We start from the raw sequence: 24,898 nt of genomic DNA, 5'->3' as shown, positions 1-24,898 counted from the left end.
GCGAGCATGTCTACTCGAGATAGCTCCATATCAGCTCTGGTGGGCCTAACTTGGACCAAGACTCTAAGATCGAGCGTAGGCAGTACCACTAGGTAGAACAAGTGCCACTTTCAATAGAGTGGAGGGTTGAGAATGGATCCAGATGCCAGCGGTCAAAGATGCAAGATAAACGTAGTATCTAGCCGCAGAGTTGAGCTACTAGTCTCATAGAATACAAGAAGCTGTTCCCTTGTACCTTCGGCATGACTTTCTATATTTTGAGAACTTTCAGATAATTTGAAATACACTTCATCCCATGTTAAGAAGGGGTCATTGGTTGTTGTACGAGATTTCCAATGTATCGTGGACTCGTGGAACTGAATAACACAACCATACGCTTACTTGTACTAGCCTCATGAAGATAGATTAATCAAAGGATTCATCCATGTGGTAAAAGTCCGAAGCGAGAAAAGGGCTGATCCACAAAATGAGGAGTGAAGTTAAATCAAGGTGCAGGCCGTGCGCATGATTGGTTATCTTCAAATCCCAAGCCTGGCTTTTGAGTGGTGGCTATGATTAGAGTCAAGAGTGCGTAACGCTCTGACAAATTTGGAAAGAATAAGCTCGCATAGAATAATCACATTTCCGTAAATGGAATTTACGTTTCACAGATGTCTTTTTCTGGTAGAGTAATTTAGCGATGCGCGGTCCAAGCCGTGAGGAAACACATGGACTATAGAACAGGTACCAGGAACAAGCGAACATCGATGTGAGCATGGCTCACACACAAAAAAGAAATGTTTTCTGGGCACGTACTTCAAAATAATGTTCCGAGCTAAAACACACTTGTTCGCCACCATGACCATACAGGACAAGAAGTGGAATGTTCTCTGTTTACTATCGACTGTTACGAACCACCGTGGTCATTGTGAAACTTCAACTGCTTCTGTATATTTTCCGAGCTGAAATATGAGTGGGTCTTTCATGCCAAGTCGATTGAACGTGTTCGTACAACGACGTAGATACTTGTCAAGAAGTAGCTTTTACAGACTTAGAGCTATTGACGCCCAAGTTTGGTTTCGGGACGGGATAACTTTTGATGTAATATCACAATTGTGTGCGGTGCGAAAAAGGTAAATAAAATACGCCTCTTTGTGGTCGTTGACATCAACGACTTTGAAAATAAAGCTTTTGATGTAAAAATATGTCTGGGGAAGATCAACAGACTTAGAGCCGATCACCCGCTGCAAAGATTACGTGCAATGACCCAAAGCTATGGCTCTTAGCTCATGCCCTTATATTAACCGACGACCCATTTTCTTCTAGCGGCTCCAATGACATGGACGCAATCAGAAACTCAGAAAAGTAATGTCAAATCCTTAATATTAACTAAGGCATGGGATCGTTGTATAAAATATTTGATTTTTCATGCCTTAACTCTCGTGATACGAAGGTCCACTACCACGCAGATACGAAAAGTCATCGATTGGATGATACAGGAAAACATGTCAGTAATGAGGGGAAGAGGCTACAATCTTGACAGCTGAGAAAACTAGGCAAGGTCTTTTCCCATCAACTTGGGCCATCCATTCTATGCCATGTGGTAGAAATTGCCCTGCCCTACGGAAGGGCCGAAAAAAACCTTCTGGATTTACTTATCTCCTTCATTTGTGATTTTGCCGCCGGTTCCGCTTCGTATACTCATGTACAGATTATTTTGATTGAGCCTTTGATATCATTTCTTTCTTAAAACAACCATCTTAGTTGCGCATACGAAGAATGGGGGTCGGGCCAAATACTGGCGCCGCATAGGCTGCATGGAAACAGAACACTTACCCTAAGTAGACTCTAAATCCGTGAGCTGGCTCAGCTAGGGTATTTTTGGAGTAAGATGAGTATTGAAATATGAGTAAGCTCAACGTCGGATAGACCGATTGCGGGAAACATTGGTAAGGAAAAACATTTTATGCAGTAGCATTTACTAGCACACGTTATCAATAAGGAAATTAATATTCCCTTTGTAGTTTACCATCTTGCGGCGCGTGCTTAAAGTGGAGTGGATGGAGTGTACCAAACCTTTTGGTCGTAAAATGACATGATTCTATGAGCCGCAGCAAGCAGCATGGTCATGACTTTCATGACCACCATGACTTTTCCTTCCATTTACCTTTCAACGCATCACGGCGAGAAAGGAAAATGCGTTTTCCGACCATCAAAATGTGGCGATCAAATAGTGACTTCGTGTTCATTTTCATTTTCACTAGAAAATGATTCGACCGACACGTGAATTGACACTATACTAAGTATCTTGTGGCTAAGACAGATGGCGCTTTCCAGACCCTATATTTGACTAACCTCGGAGCTGGAGAGAACAAACAAGGTTTTCATCTTCTCCCAAGAAAGATGGCTGCGTTCTTTTGCCTTATCATGAAGCCAAAGGTCTTGATTGTTCAAACCGAAAAGAGCAAGCTCAATTGTCCCATACAAAGCGGGGTACCTCGGACGACCGAGGACAATGTAGTGGGAATTGATTGCGAGAATTGATTTCCTGCATCGGTTTGGTGAAGCCGTGCAACAATCTGTCGGTATCCGAAGTATTGGGATGAGATCAATCACTGCATCACTTTATTGAAGTAAACCAATGGTGTACTGCATACAATCGCATCGGCGGATGGTGAGAGAGAGATCGAGTATGGAAAAGAAGAGCAATTACCTGGTAAAGAATTTATCTTAAGTTTCATTCTTTATTATTGATGACATTGAAATTTTGGTTGATGGCTGATGATTGGTGGTTGACAATTGATGATTGATGGCCGGTGGTTAATAGGTAGTTGATGATTGATACTTGATTGTTATTTCTGTCGTGGGTTTTCATTTTCATTTTTCATCATCGTTTATTTTGTTCATATTGCGACGATCATACCAACTTTCATTCATGCCTGCATCTCAGCGCGTGAATTACGCCATGCCCACGCGTCAACATGAGGTACATCTTCACATCTTCACATCTTCACATCCTCACATCTTACATCTCCCGTCTTATAAAATTATCAGCAACTCTTTTTACCACTCATTATATACGCCCCAAAAGCCTTAATTCTTTAAAATCTTGTCAGGAGATAACACGTTAGATTTTGTAGGTAAGCTTCATTTGATCCTCATCTCAACGTTCATGCGACAGATGAGGTCAGTTGCTTCTATTTCGGGGAGAATTTCTGCTGCGAGCCGTGCCGCTCGCTCTGTCTGACATTCCTTTTCTTCTCAAACACGTTGATTGTTGCTATCCTGGTTCTCAGAAATATGTAAGTATGCGTTTGTTGTGTTTCTTTAGTGTTATATTTCTTATTTCCCTCTTTCCTTGGATCCCCTCCTTTTCTGAGAGATTCCCGCGCCGGCGCAATATTTCACTTCATCTGCGAAAATGCCTTCATCGAAAGTACAACCACGACCCTCATGCGACGAGGAATCTCCCCTTATCCATTCTGTGCGACCAAATTCCACTGGCACACGCTCCCTGGTTCATCAAACCCATTCTCCGCGAATTATTATCTTACTTCTTACGACGATCGTTTTCATAATCGGGGTTGGAGGATATTTGGCTTGGATACCATCGATGCGCATTTATGAGGATATATTATGTCATCGATATTATGAAGAGTTACAAGGCCAAGGGGGAATAGGCTTGAGTAGTAAAATTGATGAAGCTAGGTGCAAGGGTGATAAAGTTCAGGAGGAATTGAATATTTTAACAGCGGTATTGGAAACGTTGAAATCGTTACCAGGTAGGGAGGAGCTCGGCGACAAGCTGCGAGATGAGAGCTGATGATATTTAGGAATGTTCATGGCTGTTCCATATGGGTTGTTGGCTGATAAGTACGAATTTTCTTTACTCCAATATTTACATTGCCAAATTTTATCATCGTTAAGTTTTTGCAATTTTCATTGTGAAAGATGTGATCTGACCTTGATATAGAATTGGACGTAAGCCAGTCTTCGCCTTAGCAATTCTTGGAATCCTCCTTTCCCTACTATTTGAAGTATTCATAATGACAGAATGGATGATGTTACCTATTCGTGTCGTATGGTTTGCACCGTTTTTACAATTTATTGGTGGTGGTGAAAAAACCGCCTCCGCAATATTTTATGCTATTATCTCAGATGTCACTACGCAAAGCGAAAGGTATTGATCCAAAGGAGATCCCCCTTTCAGGTTCTCTTACTGACAAATAGTAGAGCAAATGCATTCCTATTTGGCGCATGTGCTTCACTTTCTGCAGAACTTGTTGCACCTTCCGTAGCCGCCGCAATCATGGTTCATTCTCCTTGGGTATCAATATGCTGTGGAGTATCTGTCTTAACATCAGGATTATGTCTTATTGCTTTTATACCAGAAACACTCCATCTTCACGCCTCTCAGATATCCATACTAGTTCCAGATACATCATCCTCTCAATATCTGAGCGATTCCTCATCAGATTTCAATGAACCCTTGAAACAAAAACCTACCTTAACTCGTCGCCTCACTGATTTTTACACCACTAGTCGACCACTTCTTACTATCCCAGTTCTTCTCCTGCTTCTCCCATCTATAACCCGCGTTATAGGTCAACAATCCATCGACCTCTGTATTCGTTACATCTCCACCCGTTTTTCCATCCCCCTATCCCACGCCTCCTTAATCCTCTCCCTCCGTGCTCTAATCAACATTCTCCTCCTCCTCTTCCTCATTCCCTCCCTCTCTTCTCTCCTCATAACCAAACTCTCCTTCTCAACAACCCACAAAGATCTCCTCCTAGCACGTATCTCCTCTCTCTTCCTCATCCTTGGCGCCCTCACAATCGCCATTTCCCCCTCTCTTCACCTTACCATCTTCGGTTTAATTATCTATACACTAGGAACAGGTTTCATCTCTTTAGTTAGATCACTAATTACGGGTTTGGTGCAGCAAAAATCTGTAGCGAGGATTTTTGCCCTCGTTGCTGTGGTGGAAACTTCGAGTGCGTTGGTTGCTGGGCCTGCGGTGGCGGGCATGTATGAGTTGGGTTTGGTTTGGAGGCGGAGGTGGGAAGGTTGGTTGGGTTTGCCGTTTGTAGGGTTGGCGGGGGTTTGTGGGGTGGGGAGTTTGGGGGTTTGGTGTGTGAGGGGGTTGGGGGAGGGGAGTAATGAGGGGTTGGAGAGAGATGAAGATTTGTAGTGGGGAGGTCATGATTTGTTATGATTTTTTGCTAAAATTATTGAGGATGGAATGGTTGGGATTGGGATGGGTGCAATTCGGTGTTTGCGGTTGGGGATAAATTTGGCTTAGAACTTTACGATACGATACCATTGATCAATTATAGAAAGAAATTAGATATTTACAGATAGATAATAAACTATCCTTAATACTGATCTTCCAATATAAAATAAAAGAACACAACAACTAAATAACGTTAATCTCAGAAATTTGATAGTAAAGATATAAGTGTCACGATTCACCATTAGGATTGATGGTGTTACGATGGTAGCAAACTGATTAATTAGGAGAGCTTAGGCCGTGTGCAAACACGATCAGATTTCATCGAATTAGTATGTGATCTTGGTCACCTGAAGATCGTATGCACACGCACCATCAGAAATCGCGTGATAAGGAGTCTTGAGGAGCCAGAAAGCTCCTAGGGGCCCCCTTTATTGTTCAGTATATAATCAGAGTAGTTTCATAGTTTAGGAGCTTCGTGCTCAACTTAGTTATCAATTAGTTTACCTACATTCTACTTGATCTAGTAACGACTTCACTTCCAAGTGAAGACTAGTGATAAAGCCTTAACCCACAACTACCAATCAGACGAAACCTCAGGCAGCCGCTGCCTCCGGTACAGTATCGTTACAATAAGTCTAATACCCCTAAGAAAGCAAAAAGTATATAAGTCTAGTACCCTACTTTCCGGCCACCCCTAATTCCGGCCACCCTTTTACATCAAAAATCGTCATTTTTATCTATTAATAATTTAACAATTAATAAATATAATTAAATACAATTTAGATTATAATTTAATTATATAATTATAAATCAATTCTGAAAATTTCAGATTTTTTGGAATTTATTTCGCTGAGATTTATAATCTTAAACTTTTTGATTTTCGATTTATTGTTACGATGGTAACAGCTGACTTGTTTTCGTAAGCTTGGGCTATGTGCAAATCGGTTTCGATTCTCTCAATTTACTATGAGATTTCGGTCACCCTAAGAACTTATATGCACGCACCATCAGAGCATATAAACAAGTATGCTGGTGTTACACCTGTTGTGATAGAATGTCACATGACCTTGAAAGCACGTGATTGAACGGTGAGGAACGGACGTTCCTAGGAACAATCAGGAACGCCCGCTCCTAGGAGCAACGGCTCCTGACTAGCCATCGGCACAAAGGTCTATATAATCAAGATGGATTTCCTTTGTATAGAGCTTCGTGCTCAAGATCAATCATTTAGTATACTCTACTATTAGTTACGAATTGCATATCATTATGGTCATTACTTAAGTCCCTGCTTGACGCCTAGTTATAAACCTACCCCGAGAGCCTAGAGCACTTCTACGTGATCTAGATGGCTACCCTCGTAACAATTCCCAGCTATTTGTAGTATTGTAAAGGGCACAATCCAGTAATGTGACCGCCAAAAAACTGCAGAAAGGCAAAAACGTCGCAATCTGGCGCCTCTGCCTCTTCAGGCATCATTGTATTTATTTTGTAAATATAGTATGATAGAGAAAATCACACGATTGGAATCTGAAACCCAAGTATGCATCAAATGATCGTTGCTTGATATCCTTTCTGGCAATGTTTTCCTAAGGGATGATTTCTTGATTGTGATTTCGATGGAGCTTATTATAGAAGCCGATTTAACGATACGATTGGCACTATGAGTTTAACTATTTTCGTATCTTTTCTGATTGGTTTGACGGAAGCAAAGTGGTCACATGAAAACCAATTTGAGGTTTTATTTTTTAAGAAGACTAAAGTTGCATATATAACCCCAAAACGTATAGATTTGTGGCCTGGATCAAAGTGATAACCTTCCTCTTGTCTCAACCATCTCCCCTTGGTCGGTATTAAAAATGTTTAAAGAATATGATCAAGTTTTCGCCTTTGCCGTCTCCGATCACGACAAGCATAAAACCACTCCGCTGCGATTCGGAATACAAGTAGTAAAAATAACACGAATGCAATCCCACAAAGTATAGCTGCTACTAGAACACTAGTGAATCGGCTTATATCCCGAACAATTTGCCATGGAGTACTATCAAGAGATTCTACAGCCAGTTCCAACTGTAAAGCATTCAAGATAATTGATACTATTCCAAGAATGAACAAAACAGGACTATAAAAACGTCCAAAATAAGCACCATATTGGCCATAGACTTCATGAAAAGTGCTTTTCCCAAGAACAATCTTGATATAAAAATTCAATCTTGAAAGGCGTATCTCCCCAAATGCATAACGTCCCGTAACATCGCCATCATCGATTCTGCGGAGATCTGAAACAAGTCTGGAGAAGGATTCCCATATCGTTGCTTCCGGTAAAAGCCTCCTTTCTATAGCAATATTGAAATCGGATTCATACTATACGAGATATCGATAAGTATGAAGAAAGCCGAGTGCTGAGCGTTTAATAATCTCTCTTTTTGAGCCCAAGGGCGAAGTTGGTGATATGAGATAGGTATGCTAAAAATCGAAAGATAATAAATATTTTGGTACAGGTTTGATGAAGATCTTGTCGTAATACCAAATTAGATGAAGCTCAGGATTCTCCGAAATGACAATATCGCGTAATTTAACACCTTGATGATGGAGAGGTCCAATATGTGCGCTTGATTGTGTGGACATCCATTATAGACGAGGGGAGATTTTCTCTAATATTGGTGTACAAATATCTTTGGATATAAAGGTTGCTAGTTCCATTGTATCTTGAAGCAAAATTTGAGGATAGCCAGGTAGTCGCTGAGCTTCATTTGGATTATGTAGTTCATTATACAATTCGTGCTCTTTCTCGAATGGGTATTTTAGCGATGTTGAATTGATACTCATATTGCTGGTTATCTTATCGTTGCATTTAAGCTTAGTATAATATTCACGATGTAGAAGAATGTGCCAGGAGTGCTTGAGGGGGTAATAGTTAAGTTGAATATACCAAATTCACACTGAAAATGGGTTTCGTATATACACCGAGTACATATATGCATCGTAACACTGTGTCTGCCTCGGCGTATTGCCTGCCCAAAGTTTGTCAGCTTGCATAACTAATACTCCAATCGCATCAATTGAATATGAACAGCATATAGAATACAGCCTCAACATAGCCTTCTTATTTCTTGTTGGAAATCTATCCTCGAGAAATTTTTGAGGGCATATAATCGATACTTCTCCTGAGATATGCTAATCTTTTCGTGATTGCTCAATCAATCGTTGTTTGTCTTATATAGTTATACACCAAAAAACCCAAGGCGAAACGTAAAAGGCAAAGCTGAGATGGAAACTTTGAAGATGCCAAGGCAGATTGATCCGTAAGATTTGGGAATCTATGTACTTGTCGATTGCGAAAGCCCTTTTGTTGAATATGCACTCTTATTTATTTCATTTTACCTCCGGATAACCCTATCTTCCAATACTAACTCTTATAAAGTATAGTGGTTGTTCATGGACTTGGGGCCACACCAATGACGACCTGGACCAAAGCACGGAAACCACAAGAACATATCGATCGTAATACCGAATCTGGCATTGCACCCCCTTCTGTTCCGACGAATAAATCCGAGGATCGCGTTAATTGGTTAAGCGATCCAACAATGCTTCCAGCAGATATCACCAATGCCCGAATAATGGCTGTGAACGATATGGCCTACTACTCGATCACTACCAACTCAATAAGTTTTCCGATCCTAAGGATGGAAATTGGAGAGAACTTTCTGGTGTCATCACCAATCTTTGTGATAATCCACATCAAGAACTAGCTAATCGCATGAGTGGGAATGGGAATGGAAATGGAAATGGATATGAAAATAACAGTCGTGATGAAGGAGCTAGCTTTTCAGGCCATTTTTCTACTAATGGTGGAAAGCAATTTATTGGTAGTAATTTCAATTCGGGTGGTGGATCAATGACTTTTTAAAGAATCATCATTAAAATTAATCGTTGAAAGATTGTCATTATAAGTGTGAAGAGGGTTGTCTTATTATTGAAGCTAACGTAAGTCATGGCGTAATGCGTCTAATTGTGGGGGACCACCCCATCAAAAAAGCAACAATTCAACAATGGTCCGTCGAAAAAGTTTAAAAGTGCAGGAAATGGAATCTCGACTTGCTGAAGCAGTATTAGGAGTTCAAAATGGAAAGTATAAGTCTTCATATGAAGCTGCAAAAGAACTGGGGCTTTCTAAAGATACTGTGACGCGACGCGTCAAAGGGGGTTCATCGCGTTCTGAAGCACGTCAATCGCAACAGAAACTTTCTGCTGTACAAGAGAATGTACTTCTTAAGTGGATAAAGCAATTGACAATTAGCGGCTATTCATCAGGCCATCAGTTGTTAAAAGAATTGGCTGAGGAGTTACGTTCAAAACGGACTTATAATTTGGATTGCCCCTCATTTGACTCCCTTGAACTCCCACCACAACACCTTCTTGGTCATGAATGGGTTCCACGATTTATCAAACGACATCCTCATCTTACAGTTGTTATTGGCCGTCGAATTGAATCTGTAAGAATGGATGGTGCAACCAGGGAAACATGTAGTACTTGGTTTGACGCGTATCAAAAAGCGATTCAGGATTATGGAATTGAGAAGAAAGACGAATACAATATAGATGAATCTGGACATTCAATTGGGACAATGGAATCAACCCGAATTATTATCGATTCTACACTTCGTACAAAACATCAAGCACATCCAGGCCGTCAAGAGTGGATTTCAATGGTAGAGTGTATTTGTGCGGATGGATCCATTCTTCCACCACTCGGGATTTTTAAAGGTAAAAACGTCCTTCAAAATTGGATTCCGAAGGAAGTTCTTGGTAGCTGGTTCTTTTCAGCAAATACAAAGGGCTGGACAAGCAATCTTCATGGATTAGAATGGCTAAAACGCGTTTTCGAACCTGCAACTCATGCAAAAGCAGATGGCAAATATCGGCTTCTCATCTGCGATGGCCACGATTCTCATATTAGTGGAAGCTTTATAGCTCACTGCCTTCAAAATCGAATTGTACTTCTTATACTTCCTCCTCATACCTCGCATTTGCTTCAGCCACTTGATGTTGCGGTTTTCGGTCCATTGAAAAAACGGCTCACCGCAGCACTTTCTGATTTGAATCAAGCTCAACTTGTACGAATACAAAAGATTGAATGGATGGAGGCATATATTAAAGCTCGAGCCGATGTATGCCATCATCAAAATATCGAATCGGCATGGCGGGGAGCTGGGTTACATCCATTTAATCCACAGAGAGTGTTCCGTACACTGGGTCGAGAGTTTACCCCCGAAGTCGAAATATCCAAAGAACCAACCCAATTTGATATTTTTAATCAAGTCTTCGTCAATAGCTCACCCCCGGATGTAGCAATCTTACAAACAGCAAATAACCTTTTAAATTCAACAATTGAAAATGATACAACTCTTTCAACCCCGGTTCGTCAATACATTCGAAAATTGACGATTGGGAGTGAGCAACTTCGAGCTCAAAGTATTGTTCACCAACACGATGCGAATAATTTACGAGCTATTATGAAGAAACGTACGATACGTAAGAAAGGAAAGAGACTAGTTTTGAAGGGCCATTTTCATATTTCTACGCAAGAATTATGTGATGCAGTAGTGGAAGCCGAAAAAGCTACTAAAGTACAGACAATGAAAAAAGGAAAAGGGAAAGGGAAAGTAATTGAATATGAGACTGAAACTGAAGAGGATATTGGAGAAGAAGTTGAAGATGAATCTGAAAGTGATATTGGAGATTGTATTATAGTTGATTGTTGAGTAATTGAGATTTTAATAGAGTGGTTCCCCGCAATTAGACGCATTACGCCATGACTTACGTTACGATTCCTGATTATATAGACCCACTCATTATCGTACTTGCCATATTAGGCCTAACATCGTATGCCTCCAAGCCCTGTTAGTCCCCCACTCGATCCACACCCCATTGATTAGTTACTTTGAATCTCTTTCACGTGACAAACCGCCTCAAGGTCTCCAAAAGCGTCCCCTGTGGTTAGGCGCTCTGCGTTCAGCCCCGGACGTAAAAACAACAATGACAATCTACGCAGTAAAAGCGTCTATTCCACCCGAGGACGCAATAAACAGTTCGAGTAACTTGGAAGCTTTCGAGTTCAATTACTTCAAGTATATTTATCACAATGCCCGATCCACTTGATAGTGTTACCGCTAGAATCGTTACTAGAATCGAAGCTTTACTCCACCTTGGTAACACAGTCCATCAATATCTAAATAATATCAAAGACCCAATCACAGATTACAGCAATATCATCAACGAGATCAACTCTATATATGAAATCCTTTCTACTTTACAAGCTAATATACAAAACAATTCAATCAATAATGAAGATTGGTCGACAATTTTTCAAAGACTTGAAGACTCCGATGGCCCATTAAACCTCTTAAAGACAGCACTCCAGGAATTAACTACGAAATTCGAGGATACAGCTTCTACCATAGATGTTAGGGTTCTTCCATGGGATTTCAAGCAGAATGAAGCAGAGGAACTCTTCCGATTTGTTACAAAGCAGAGATCCTTACTATCTTTGGCTTTGAGGAATAACTATGTTGCACCTTCGACGGATATCCACAGTAATACACTCCCTATTCGTGATATCGAGGTAAGGTCTACTCCCCAAATGATATATGTAGGCTAATATCTTATATAACCAGAATACAAACCTTCATAAACGATATTACACAAATCATGATACAACTTTCAACTCGCAGTATCAAGATGATAAATCCCGATATATACCTGAAACACAGTCTAAACGACAGAGAATTAATCGACAAGGCAATTTTACAAACGCGGGCGGGTCACAATTCATTGCATCAAACCTTAATTCTGGAGGAGGGTCTATTAATATCAATACTCACACCTTGGAAAACCGCTGCCTAATCGACCTACGAACCACCGATCCACGATTGGACAAGAGACGTATCGAAGAGACTAAAGGAGGACTACTCGATAATGTATATAATTGGATTTTCGATAATAGTGATTTTCAACAATGGCACTTTAACCGAGATGATCGCCTACTTTGGATTAAAGGAGATCCTGGTAAGGGCAAGACCATGTTGCTCTGTGGTATAATAAATGAGCTGCAGAGATCGGATGAGACTGCCTTAGCCTATTTCTTTTGCCAAGGCACTGATGCACGCATTAATAGTGCTGTAGCTGTTCTACGTGGCCTTATCTATATGCTCCTAGATCGGCAGCCTGCCCTTCTCTCGCATTTACAAAAGAGATATGAGAAGGCAGGGGAACAGTTATTCAAAGATGCTAATACCTTTATAGCACTCTCTGAGATTTTGAAGGATATCTTGCATGATAAGAATTTGAAGCCGACGATCTTGATTATTGATGCACTTGATGAATGCCAAAAAGACCTGCCACAATTACTTCGCCTAATTGTTTCGGGCTTATCCATTTCTTCTCGTGTTAAATGGCTTGTCTCTAGTCGGAACTGGCCCGAAATCGAAGAGCAGTTACAACAGGCCGAACAGGGAACCTGGCTCAGTCTCGAGCTGAATGCTGAATCAGTATCTGCTGCTGTCAGGTGGTATATCCAAGAGAAGGTGAAATATCTTGCGAGAACAAAAAAATACACAACGAAGACAAAGGATACTATCGAACGTTATCTCCTAGAACATGCAAATGGAACTTTTCTTTGGGTGGCTTTAGTTTGTCAAAATCTTGAAAAAGCTCGATTATTCACGAATTCAAAGCTACAAGATTACCCTTCCGAACTTGATCCTTTATATAATCGTATGATGGAACAGATAGTAGATATGGAAGATATCGAGGCGGCTCAGATATGCCTTCAGATCCTGGCTATTGTAGTAATAGCATATCGGCCTCTTACGCTTGACGAACTAATGTCCCTGATGGAGATGAATAATGAGAATCCACTAGAGGAAATAATACAACTTTGTGGTTCCTTTTTGGTTTCTCGTAACAGGAGTGTATTCTTTGTTCATCAATCAGCGAAAGATTTCCTTTCTAAAAAGGCTGCTAGAAGGATATTTCCCGATGGAATTAGCAAAGTCCATGATAAGGTATTTCGAAATTCGGTAACAATTATGAGTAACACTCTAAAACACAATATATACGACTTGTGTCATCCCGGTTTCCCTATTGATAAAGTCAAGCAGCCTGATCCCGACCCATTGGCATGTGTACAGTATTCCTGTATCTACTGGGTTGATCATTTAAAAAATGGAGATCCTGAACAAAAGAAAGAATATATTCAAGATAATGGTTATATTCATATATTCCTAAAAAAGCGTTTGCTGCATTGGCTGGAGGTTATGAGCTTGATAAAGAAAATTTCAGAGGGTATCATTGCAATAAGCTCTTTAGAATCGTATTTTTCTGTATGTTGATCTTCTTTATTTTCTTTTTTTTTTCTTTTTCGGAATTCAGCTAATATATAATAAAGAATATTAAAGGTTCTGAACTTTATACCTTTATATATGATGCTAAACGATTCTTGCTACACAATCGAGTAGGAATTGAACAAGCTCCTCTTCAAATCTATTGCTCGGCTCTTTTCTTTGCTCCAGAGAATAGTATTATTCGAAAAACATTTCAAGAATATATTCCAAGTTGGATTTATAAAATATCAAGGACACGATCAAATTGGAGTGCCGCCCTCCAAACGCTCGAGGGTCATTCGAGTTGGGTTAGGTCTGTTGCCTTCTCACCAGATGGTACAAAAGTAGCTTCGGGCTCTTACGATAAAACAATCCGGCTTTGGGATACAGTCACGGGCGAATCGCTTCAAACGCTCGAAGGTCATTCGATTTGGGTTTCTTCAGTTGCCTTCTCACCAGATGGTACAAAAGTAGCTTCGGCCTCTTACGATAAAACAATCCGGCTTTGGGATACGATCACGGGCGAATCGCTTCAAACGCTCGAAGGTCATTGGAGTTGGGTTTCTTCAGTTGCCTTCTCACCAGATGGTACAAAAGTAGCTTCGGGCTCTCGCGATGAAACAATCCGGCTTTGGGATGTAGTTACGGGCGAATCGCTTCAAACGCTCGAAGGTCATTGGAGTTGGGTTAACTCAGTTGCCTTCTCACCAGATGGTACAAAAGTAGCTTCGGGCTCTCGCGATCAAACAATCCGGCTTTGGGATGTAGTTACGGGCGAATCGCTTCAAACGCTCAAGGGTCATTCGTATTTCGACACATCCTCAATATTTGAACAGTACTATATATCAAACCATTGGATAGTTGAAAGGTCAGATAGAGAAGTACGAAATACTCTTTGGCTACCTTCTGACTATCGGCCCTTTTGTATTATTTTTCATAAGGGAATTATAGCTATGGGATTTTCTAATGGTAGCATTTTCATTTTGAAATTTGAAAATGGAAACAAATTTCATATTATCTAAGTAAAAACCAGTTTCAGTGTATCTATTAACTACTACATCATTTGTATCTTTAATATAATATCCTTTTTTTTTCCCCTCTTTAATAGAGAGGTTGGGGGAAGTCCATGATTATATAGACTTTCTATTTGCCACCTTGATTCCAGATGTTCATATATGGTCATGTGGTATTTTTATCAGCACAAAGAAATATAAAGAATTCTTTCAACTGATGCGGCTTCGAGCCAATCATTATTAGAATTGAAGGTCTAGAAGTACAAAGAGAAAGATGTCAATTCTTGATTCTGTTTCCAGTCTTGTATCATAATTCATTGTCACGAATCCAATAGCACGTGACTAGTCACCTATCATGTGATAGATAGACTAGATAGCCGCTATCCATGCTATCCTCCTCGTTTCGTGATCCATATAAACCTTCGTTATTTTGTAGTTTAGGAGCTTCGTGTTCAACTAAGTTATCAATTAGTTTACTTACATTCTACTTGATCTAGCAACAACTTCACTTCCAAGTGAATACCAGTGATAAAGCCTTAATCTATAATTGCCAACCGACAAACGTAAGGCATCAGTTGCCAGAGAATACCGGATCGTTACAAGTACCTGATTTCGCCCTGGCCAACACTTTCATATCCGCGTAGTTCCAGTTGTCGAACTCTTTAACAACCCTTCCTCGATTTGGTCCATCATAGTGAATGCAGATCCAGAAAAGCACCCAGAAAATTGATTCGAGGTCATATATAAATGGATTCGGTGATTGCTTTGTAGATTTGATCCTAGATGAGTATATCGTCAGGATTGTCGGCGAGCGCTGCATTCAAGAGAAGTTTGATACAGTTTTTGACATGGAGAAGAGCTGAAAGAGGCACGAACCAGATAACCCTTTCTCAAATACTCATGATTTAGTTAAGGGTTCTAGAAGACTCGACGTCTGGTAAAGGCTGTACCTCGATTGCGAACCAAAATCACCAGCAGAGTCGGATCCAAAGCCTGCAACAGGGACCAAAGCAACATCACCAATAGAGTCAGACACAGAATCCAGAACAAAGCTGGCAGCAAATCCACAGAGCACACAATCGAAATCAAGATTGAAGATTACGCTATAAGTTTGAATAAAGCGAGCACAGTACTCAGCGAGCAATTGAAAAAGAGCGCCGAAAAAGGTGGATGATTAAAAATTCAGGAAGAAATTGAAAAGACGAATAAAAAGGTAATAAAGTCTCACAGTAGTTGAGTTTAGATATTTTGTCACTAACTAGGCGAATTCATGCCACACAACAAATTTTGAAGAAAAAATATTTTTTGAAATAAACCCTTTTATATCTCCATTGCACTAAAAAAATCAGCATCAATCGAATGCAATTGTCCCCAAAGAAATCCATCGATACAGCAATATTACTCACTACCGAAATCGAAAGAAATTCAAGATCCAAGAAAAAAACCTCAACTCTCTTCCTGGATGTTAAAGGTGCCTTTGATCATGTATCTATGAACAAATTATTAGATATCTGCAAGAACCTAAACCTCCCAACCAGCCTAATCGCCTGGATCTCATCTTTTTTGAAGGAAAGGCTACTCAAGCTCTCATTCGATGGCCAAATTGAAACCTTCAAACCGATCAATACCGGGATCCCCCAAGGCAGCCCTATTTCGCCAATCCTCTTCTTAATTTATATTCGAGATCTATTCTCAGCAAATTCAATCAAATATCTCTCATATATAGATGATATAGCTTTAACAACATTTTCAACATCCTGGAAAAAGAACATCATCTCCCTCGAAAGAGCAACTAAACAGATATATGCTCTGGGCAAAGAAAATGCTATTCAATTTGATCTAGCGAAGACGGAACTAATACACTTCTCTACATCCAAAGATACGAAGACAGCCTCAATCAAGCTTCCGAACGAGGAAATAATTCAACCCTCAACATTAGTTAGATGGCTAGGCATATGGTTCGACCCTGGCCTCAGTTTCAAACAACATGTCACAATCCGAGCTACCCAGGCTAAAACCTCATTCTACCGAATGGCTAGACTTGCTAATTCTGAAAAAGGCCTTAGTCCCAAGGCAATGAGACAGCTCTATATGGCATGCGTCACCAGTATAGCTGACTACGGTTCAATTTTATGGTGGAAAGGGCAAAACCAATTCAAGAAAATCCTTCAATCCCTGCAAAACCTCGCCCTTCGAAAAATCCTAGGAGTATTCAAAACCTCACCAATAAAACCAATGGAAATAGAAGCCGCATTGTGCCCTCCAGAAGTAAGGCTAAATGCTGGAATCAAACAATACGCCTTCAGATTATTGAAAATCTCCCCTTCTCATCCCGTCAATTTAATAGCTACAAAGCTGGCTACAGAAAAGGAGAATCAAGATGTAGTTGCAACCCCTCGAAGAAAGCAATTAAAACCTACTCAACTCGAAAAGATCAAAAATTCAATCCAGAAAGACTTCGATCCTCTCACTTTAGAAGGAATCCATCATTTCTACTTTCCTCCTTGGAAGAAAGAAGTTCCATATAAAGTCAATATCAGCAAATTAGGAAAAGAAGAAGCTGCGATGATCCACAATCTGGCTTTCAAATATAGGTGCAAAAATACCATTACAATATATACCGATGCCTCATCCACTTTAGAGGGAATAGGGATTGGGATCGGGATAGCGGTTATCTTACCAAATGGCCGAATTTCACATCAAGAGACTATCAATATAGGTGTGAATCAGCTTGTCTATAATGGGGAGCTCCTAGGAGTTACTAAAGCGATCGAATACGCAAATTCAATAGCCCAGCCAGGAAACAAGTTCAAGATATACTCAGATAATCAAGCAGGATTATTCCGGTTGAAAACCCCCTCCGATTTACCTGGTCAATCATGCCAAATCAAAGCTATAAAAGCTGCGGAAGCTATTCAAAATAAAGGAGCCGAAATCTCTCTCAATTGGGTCCCCGGACATACATTTGTACAAGGAAATGAGCTAGCTGATTCTCTTGCAAAAGAGGCGACCAAAATACCATCCTCATCTCACGAAACCAGTTATGCCTCCATTGGAATGAATATAAAAAGAATTGTTGGTACGAGAAGGATACGGAAGACGTAGCACCCACGGATTACGTAGGTCCTGTATGTCTAATTGTATTCTGTCTAAAGAGCTAGCTACATATTGAAAGTAGTAAGTCTTATATAGACTTACTAAAAGAGCTAGTCTCTTTCGCGTTCGCTTAGTTCTTTATTACAGTAGTAATTGAATTGAAGTCATTCACTTCGTTCACACAAGAATGAAATCAGAGAACTGGATAGCCATCCTTAACACTAACAATGTTCATCAACTATCGTCAACATATTCAAGAAACTACCCCTGGAAGATCAGCTCAAAAATCAGAGTTCCAGGAAACATCAAAAGAAGCACAATCTGTGCTCTGTTCCAACTCAAAATTGGACACGGATACTTCAAATCTTATTTGAAACGATTCGGGATCTCCTCTAATGACAGTTGTAAATGTGGGGGAAAGGAATCTCCTGATCATCTTCTACTCAATTGTCCTATATATAAAACGGCAAGGAAAACCCTCAATAAGGATAATCCCATAGTCCGACCTACCATGAAATATCTGCTTCATACTAAAGCAGGAATCATCAAGACCCTCGAATTTATCGAGGCGACGAGAATAGCCACCAGATCATGGCATCTCAATAGAATGCATGAAGAAGAAGAGGAAGAAGGCGGAGAAGAAGGGGGTGGACCGGAAGATTGTGATTGAATTGATCAATTATGGCCAATTTGGTCAATTTAGTCAATTTGGTCAACTTGGTCAATTTGGTCAATTTGGTCAACTTGGTCAATTTGGTCAATTTGGTCAACTTGGTCAATTTGGTCAACTTGGTCAATTTGGTCAATTTGGTCAATTTGGGCAATCACCCCAATGTCAAATTTCATTACATTTCATTTGTTATTCCTCTTATTTGAATACGAGAGTATCTGTAAGGCGGGCTTGGTTCCCTAGTATTAGTTTTCACTTCCCCCATTCAAACATTAGAAGATTGAGGCTTTCAATCTCCCCAACCTGTATTAGCTACGGTCGAATAAGGCCAGCTACCCCCCATGTATTATTGTTAGAAGCCTACAAAGCTCCTAGCCGTCTTAGATAGTCATAGACTCAGTGTAGACGTTAATTTAATCAATCAATCAATCAGCAGGAATAGAGAGAAACAGAGTTTAAATACATTTCTCCTACAGGCAGGATACCCATTAGAATGTATTCTCTACAACTTTCCGCGAACGCTCCTTATCTCATACACTCGCTTATCCCAGCCAGCGACTCTTAGCTCTCCAGCGTATGGGTCATAATCGGCGGATAGCCCCATTTCAGAAATGACTATAGCTCCAAGCGAACCATATTCCGGCAGAAGGATCAAGTATATCGCGCCTTTAATCTACTTCCATTTCCTGTTATGCCTCTTGTGATCGCCAATATACAGTTCAAGTGCTCGCAGCTTCTGGCCGTCCGTTTGAAGTCCACAATAGACTACAGGGTCTATGATAGCGATCAGTCTATCTCATCATAAATCAGCCCAAGTCAAGGTATACACCGCATATCACTCATCTTGTAATACGGAAAGCTTGCCCGAATTCTTTTGCTTTACACTGAGGCGATTCGCAACACAGCTGAGCAACCAAGCAGATACATCACTATTGTGAGGCATTTTTGCGATTGGGCAATGCATAGTGAGGGGTCAGGAAAGACCAAGACAAGCCCACTTGTCACCAGTGCTATCGGGAGTATGGTCAGGGGAGGATGCAATGGGTAAGAAGGTAAATTGGACTTCGTTGTGGGCCTCAGCATGTACTTTGACTCGTGCCATTAAAATTGTTTGGTTGATTGCCATTCCGAGAAATCAATATTTGTCGAATTCGCAATGGTAGCTTGATTCTGATAGCTAGGAGAGCTGCCCTCTACAAGCTTCCGTGCACTCTCAATATACAAACACCTCGGTCCCGACACAGACCCCTTCGCGCAAGACGTGTCCCTAACGTCGCCGGGCTAACGTCATTAACCTTGCATTCTCAGTGTGGAATGCGCCTATCTTGTAGATTCCCACTCCACATGTTCACAATTGACCAATCTCGGCGTTATTTCGCGATCGTCGGTGACAGTATGTAAATAGAACCTTCCCTTTGTAGAAACGAGACTATGCAGCTCCAGATGATCGTATATCCGCTCTGGCGTCAATACAATATCCCTTCAGTAGCAGGATATTGAGCTGATGATCCTTCCCAGCTCAATATGAGGTCCATCCTTCTGATATGACAGCTCTAAATAGAGCTTGTTCCGAGGTCATACGGCCTGTCCCCTTGTAGATACCCATGGAGCGACCCAGACCTCGAACCGCCAGCGTTTCGTCGTCGATACTCTGGAGATTGCAGTATATAGTAAATATAGGTTGCTCTCATCACAAATCAACCCCAGTCAAAGACAGACTATACACATCATTATTGTTGGTACGAGAAGGATACGGAAGACGTAGCACCCACGGATTACGTAGGTCCTGTATGTCTAATTGTATTCTGTCTAAAGAGTTAGCTACATATTGAAAGTAGTAAGTCTTATATAGACTTACTAAAAGAGCTAGTCTCTTTCGCGTTCGCTTAGTTCTTTATTACAGTAGTAATTTAAATTGAAGTCATTCACTTCGTTCACACAATTATTTCGCCGTGCAGAAACTTACCATGATCCTTCCTTTAGCACATAAGCTATCCATAGCGCAGTGAGACAGCAGGGGCACCCCATGCTATAATGAAGCATTTCTTTGATTGGCCAAATTGCAGTGAAAGCAACCAGGCCCCAGGGTAAGAGTACTGCAGTTGGGCTTACTGAAGTGATTGTTGTGGTGATCGCAACAATGCGCTGGTGAGAATGGAAAGCCGAACTATTGTCTCCTTCGTAACTCGGCTAGTAGAATGCGAGTCAGTTGATTGATCGTCATCATAACAGCCAAAGGGCATCGAGTTCAAGGTAGTAAATCGAGATTTGTGATTTGAGATGGGTAATGCCGTCGACGTTTTTCAGCTGTGGCAAGACCGATGTAAGTGGAGATTCGATGTGGGGCGGTATGGGAAGGGACTTACAATGCAAGTCAAGTCTGAATGACCGAACAAGGAGGTGTTGGAAGAGAACTAAAGAGACAGAAGATCGAGGAGAGAGGAGCGCGATTCTTATAGATGTTGAAAGCGGCGGCTGGGCTCGTGCACGCACGTTGCCTGATGCGGCGGCCGCTAAACTCAGGGGGGGGCAAGCACCACGACTGAGATTATAAATAATAGTATTATTATTTAAATTTAATATTTAAAACTTTTATTATATAAAAATTTCATTTTCTCTTTTTCATCTCTCTCTCTCTCAATTACTACTTCTTAATAATTATTCTTCTTACTCTCTTGTTACGAGGTTTGCCGTCTAGATCACGTGGAAGTGCTCTAGGCTCTCGAGGTGGTTTATAACTAGGCGTCAAGCAGGGACTTAAGTAATGACAATGATGCAATTCGTAACTAATAGTAGAGTATACTAAATGATTGATCTTGATCTTGAGCACGAAGCTCTATACAAAGGAAATCCATCTTGATTATATAGGCCTTCGTGTTCTGGCTCTAGTGGCTCTAATTAGATTCTCTAGAGCTGCTGGCTCTAGAGGCTCTAACTAGATTGATTAGAGCCAGTCACATGATAGCTTTGATCCTGTGATTAGTCATGTGATACGGAAATATGTTACCCGTTGTAACACTCTCATATTCATCTATTATTCTTACACATATTATAGAATTAATTTCATTGTTCCTCGTTCCTCTCAATCACCAAGATGACACAAAATCCAGAGATCATTTTATATCATTACAGATCCTCGCCATTTGCTAAGAGGTGTGTACACGTTCCTTTCTGTTTTGATGAAATTCGAACTCATGTTAATATTTGAATAGAATCGTATGGTATTTGAATCTTCGAGGGATTCCATATGCAGAATGTGTAAGTCTTTGATTATCTATCTGTTCAAGTCATGAGAAATTATTCAAGGAATAGTGTTGATATCTGAATAACAGCTTCAAGGTATGATCATGCCCAGGCCTGATATTGAAGCTTTAGGTACCAAGTACCGTCGCATACCTATCGTTGTTATTGGTCGTAACATATACAATGATACACGATTGATTCTTAAAAAGCTTGAGAAGCTCTATCCCGATTATCCCCAAATATCAGCGTCGTCAACATCTTCACCTGATCATACGGCGATTGAAAAACTTCTTGAATTTTGGACTGTCGATGGTTTGTTCTCACGAGCAGCACAGTTGATACCAACGAACTTACCATTGATGAATGATCCCAAGTTCACTTCCGATCGAGAGAATTATACTGGCAGGAGCTGGGAGAAAAATAGTCTTGCTAGAGGAAGACCTGAAGCTCTGGCTGCTTTGAGAGGAGCCTTCGAATTCATGGAGAATACCTTTTTTTCGGATGATCGAGATTGGATACTTAAAACTTCAAGTCCAACATTATCGGATATTGAAGGTATGACGACATGAAGATTGTCATGATAGTTCCATGCTAACTATGAAATATAGCTGTGTGGCCATTCCATTGGTTAACCACAATGCCTGGTGCATTATCAGAAGACTATATTTCACACCAACAATTCCCTAAAACGTTTGCATGGATAGCGAGGTTTGATAAGACAACTCGATTAGCTGCAAAGAAGGTTCCAAAAGCTAGAAGACTCCTAGGATCCGAAGCGATTAAAATAGTGTCGACATCGGACTTTGTGGAGATGGATGAGATAGTGGATGCTCTAGATCCTACCGGGCTTCAAAAGGGACAGGAAGTTGAAGTCTGGCCAATTGATACTGGAATGAATAATAAGGATAAGGGGACATTAGTAGGACTTTCATCGCAAGAGATTATCATAGAGTCTCACACGAAAGATGGAGTAAAGATTAAAATTCATACACCTCGTCACGGGTTTAGGATTCGAGGTATTATTAGTAAGGGTGGAGGAAATGCAGCGAAACTTTGATGCCCCACAATTGAATTGGATACAGGTACTTGGGATTTTTCGGAGATCGGAGGTTGGTCCGGTGAGTTAAGTTGATGTACCTAGGTACATATATTAATTATAGTGCGGTACCGCATTAATCAGGAGGGGAAGATCCTTTTTACCCGCTGTGCAGCACTGCAGTGAATTAACTGTACAGAGTAATAATTCTGGCATCAAAAATGAAGGTCATTGGGAGATGAAAAGGCAAATTCGTGATTTGTGACTTGGATGATACAAGCATGAATGGACATGAGTAAAAAGCAATCCTTTGAACTATGTTTGTAGATTACATAACCTTATTTGATTGGTCGATATCGAGTACTCCGTAAGCAAGTCAATTTGTTGATAGAAGCTAGTATTCAAAGTACCTCTGTACTCAATTCTACGCCTACGCTTCGAATATTGGATTCTCCGTTTGTAATGGTATACCGTAGTTGGCGCGGAATTGCCTACCACACGAAAAGATAGCGACCCAACACTAGAACACAAACACCCAATTAATAAATCTACTAGGTAGACTGAACTGATTCTGAGAAATGGGTAAATTGCTGTGTATCCATAGAGGATCGATATCAACAAATGTGGAATACTCGTACATCAAATATTAAGGAAAAGCAAAAGAATACCAGACTCGAGAGATTTTCTCAAACATTACTCCCGTACACCCATCACAATGACCACAGTGAGTTAAGTGAGTTGAATGCATTGACTTTGTCTGATATGTTTAACCATCTTGGCAAAAGGATTCGCTTGGAAATATTGAAAACCTCGGCTTACCTGATCCTATTGATTATTGATTAGGTGTGGAATGAATGTTGATGTAATTGAAATACTTTATCGTCTACCGTACTCTTCACCTTTTTCTCACATTTTTTCTTTCTAATCAAGGAGATGCTGCTGACGAAAATGGACTAGAGCTCACATTGACACAATGGATTTAATCAGAGACGAAGCCCGGTTATTGGCTGAAAATGGAGTGGGACATGGCTTTAAAGCCCACGCTAGTTGAAAGCACTCTCTTCCAAATCAAAACAAGAGTCAGCGTCATCATCTTTCGTCATCGTTTTTTTCTCCTGCACAATTATTTTTCCACCAAAGTCACGAACGCCAAAAGAGAGAGAACTCGAAGCCGAAAAAGAAAAAAGAAGCATAAACAGCCTCGAATAATCGATATCATTCTAAAAACCTTATCTCGAGATAAAAATAAAAGGCAGAGCCTCATTTACCGATCTGGAGATTGATTCATTTGAAGAGAATTTCCTCGAGAGGTGGATTATTGATGAAATTGATAATTGATAATTACCTAGCCAGTACTCTCTACCTACCTATTTGAATAAAGGAATTTTGAAGTTTTCGACCGACTTTTATTAAGAGGAAACGGCTTCCTTTTTCAAGACGACCGGCCGCAATCTGCAATTTTCACGCTTTTCGCAATCGAATCCATCGAAAAGGTTACGTCACCGCTAATTATCAAGCCTTCGAATCTTTGAAGGTTTGAGGGAAGAAAGAAAGAATATCGGTACCCCGTCAGATAGATTTGATTGATTGATTGATTGATTGATTTTCTACTTATTAATCAAAAAGAAAGAAAAGGAAAGGAAGAAGAATAGTAACCTTGGGAGTAATTCTTCCTAAAAGTTATTCTCCCCCCCCGCGTCTTTATATCCATCTATCATCTAAAATAGGTACGTACCCTCCTTTTTCAAGATTCTGACATCATTCAAATCTTGTTTCTCATCTGAATCCACAGCCAAATCCGTCCATCCAGCTTGATCAAGATAGAAGGTATCCAGAGTCGCGAAAGCACACAGTGAAGCAGCAATAATAATAGCAATAGCGCAAAAAGCAAAAAGCAAAAAGCAAAAAGCAAAAAGCAACCCAACGCAATACAACACAACACAGCACAACACACAACACACAGGCACACGCGCGCACACACATCTTACATCAAACCAACCATCTTAATTGAAGATCGATCACTTTAAACTTTCGAAATCCAATAATCATTCAATAAACGGAGCAAAGGCTGGGAATTGGGGAATATCTTCTCTTTTAACGGCTCGAGCTTCAAGGAATAATTCCAACTCCACATCACCACCCAAACCAAGAATTACATTCCTACAGTGCTGAAAGTACTAGGTACAGTACTGCGAACCTCAATCCAACCTAACCATACACTTATACGCCCATACAACTATACCC

The 24,898-nt window shown here is 40.5% G+C and overlaps 9 protein-coding genes across 9 annotated transcripts; 6 read left to right on the top strand and 3 right to left on the bottom strand.

Annotated features, from left to right (window-relative positions):
- Positions 1-4,025: 4,025 nt before the first annotated feature.
- On the top strand, positions 4,026-4,166 carry SS1G_04922 (predicted protein; the record flags this gene model as incomplete). The annotated part of the gene is made up of 1 exon (XM_001593445.1): positions 4,026-4,166. The coding sequence occupies one exon, from the start codon at positions 4,026-4,028 to the stop codon at positions 4,164-4,166; it is 141 nt and encodes a 46-aa protein (XP_001593495.1).
- A 320-nt stretch (positions 4,167-4,486) lies between these two features.
- SS1G_04921 (hypothetical protein) lies at positions 4,487-4,824 on the bottom strand (the record flags this gene model as incomplete). Its single annotated transcript, XM_001593444.1, has 2 exons — positions 4,487-4,565; positions 4,649-4,824. 2 exons carry the CDS (start codon positions 4,822-4,824, stop codon positions 4,487-4,489), a joined length of 255 nt encoding a protein of 84 aa, XP_001593494.1.
- Positions 4,825-7,071: 2,247 nt separating this feature from the next.
- On the top strand, positions 7,072-7,197 carry SS1G_04920 (hypothetical protein; the record flags this gene model as incomplete). The annotated part of the gene is made up of 1 exon (XM_001593443.1): positions 7,072-7,197. One exon carries the CDS (start codon positions 7,072-7,074, stop codon positions 7,195-7,197), a length of 126 nt encoding a protein of 41 aa, XP_001593493.1.
- Positions 7,198-8,497: 1,300 nt separating this feature from the next.
- SS1G_04919 (predicted protein) lies at positions 8,498-8,964 on the top strand (the record flags this gene model as incomplete). Its single annotated transcript, XM_001593442.1, has 2 exons — positions 8,498-8,517; positions 8,637-8,964. The coding sequence occupies 2 exons, from the start codon at positions 8,498-8,500 to the stop codon at positions 8,962-8,964; spliced, it is 348 nt and encodes a 115-aa protein (XP_001593492.1).
- A 300-nt stretch (positions 8,965-9,264) lies between these two features.
- SS1G_04918 (hypothetical protein) lies at positions 9,265-10,977 on the top strand (the record flags this gene model as incomplete). Its single annotated transcript, XM_001593441.1, has 1 exon — positions 9,265-10,977. The coding sequence occupies one exon, from the start codon at positions 9,265-9,267 to the stop codon at positions 10,975-10,977; it is 1,713 nt and encodes a 570-aa protein (XP_001593491.1).
- A 380-nt stretch (positions 10,978-11,357) lies between these two features.
- Positions 11,358-17,714, top strand: SS1G_04917 (hypothetical protein; the record flags this gene model as incomplete). The annotated part of the gene is made up of 4 exons (XM_001593440.1): positions 11,358-11,837; positions 11,890-13,596; positions 13,662-14,464; positions 15,959-17,714. The coding sequence occupies 4 exons, from the start codon at positions 11,358-11,360 to the stop codon at positions 17,712-17,714; spliced, it is 4,746 nt and encodes a 1,581-aa protein (XP_001593490.1).
- Positions 17,715-19,348: 1,634 nt separating this feature from the next.
- SS1G_04916 (predicted protein) lies at positions 19,349-19,501 on the bottom strand (the record flags this gene model as incomplete). Its single annotated transcript, XM_001593439.1, has 1 exon — positions 19,349-19,501. The coding sequence occupies one exon, from the start codon at positions 19,499-19,501 to the stop codon at positions 19,349-19,351; it is 153 nt and encodes a 50-aa protein (XP_001593489.1).
- Positions 19,502-19,894: 393 nt separating this feature from the next.
- SS1G_04915 (predicted protein) lies at positions 19,895-20,344 on the bottom strand (the record flags this gene model as incomplete). The annotated part of the gene is made up of 2 exons (XM_001593438.1): positions 19,895-20,026; positions 20,342-20,344. The coding sequence occupies 2 exons, from the start codon at positions 20,342-20,344 to the stop codon at positions 19,895-19,897; spliced, it is 135 nt and encodes a 44-aa protein (XP_001593488.1).
- Positions 20,345-21,469: 1,125 nt separating this feature from the next.
- SS1G_04914 (hypothetical protein) lies at positions 21,470-22,675 on the top strand (the record flags this gene model as incomplete). The annotated part of the gene is made up of 4 exons (XM_001593437.1): positions 21,470-21,528; positions 21,588-21,633; positions 21,708-22,173; positions 22,227-22,675. 4 exons carry the CDS (start codon positions 21,470-21,472, stop codon positions 22,673-22,675), a joined length of 1,020 nt encoding a protein of 339 aa, XP_001593487.1.
- Positions 22,676-24,898: the final 2,223 nt, after the last annotated feature.

Source organism: Sclerotinia sclerotiorum, genomic scaffold, assembly GCF_000146945.2.
Source record: "Sclerotinia sclerotiorum 1980 UF-70 scaffold_6 genomic scaffold, whole genome shotgun sequence".
Taxonomy (NCBI): Eukaryota; Fungi; Ascomycota; class Leotiomycetes; order Helotiales; family Sclerotiniaceae; genus Sclerotinia; species Sclerotinia sclerotiorum.
This window is presented reverse-complemented; position numbering and strand designations above follow the sequence as displayed.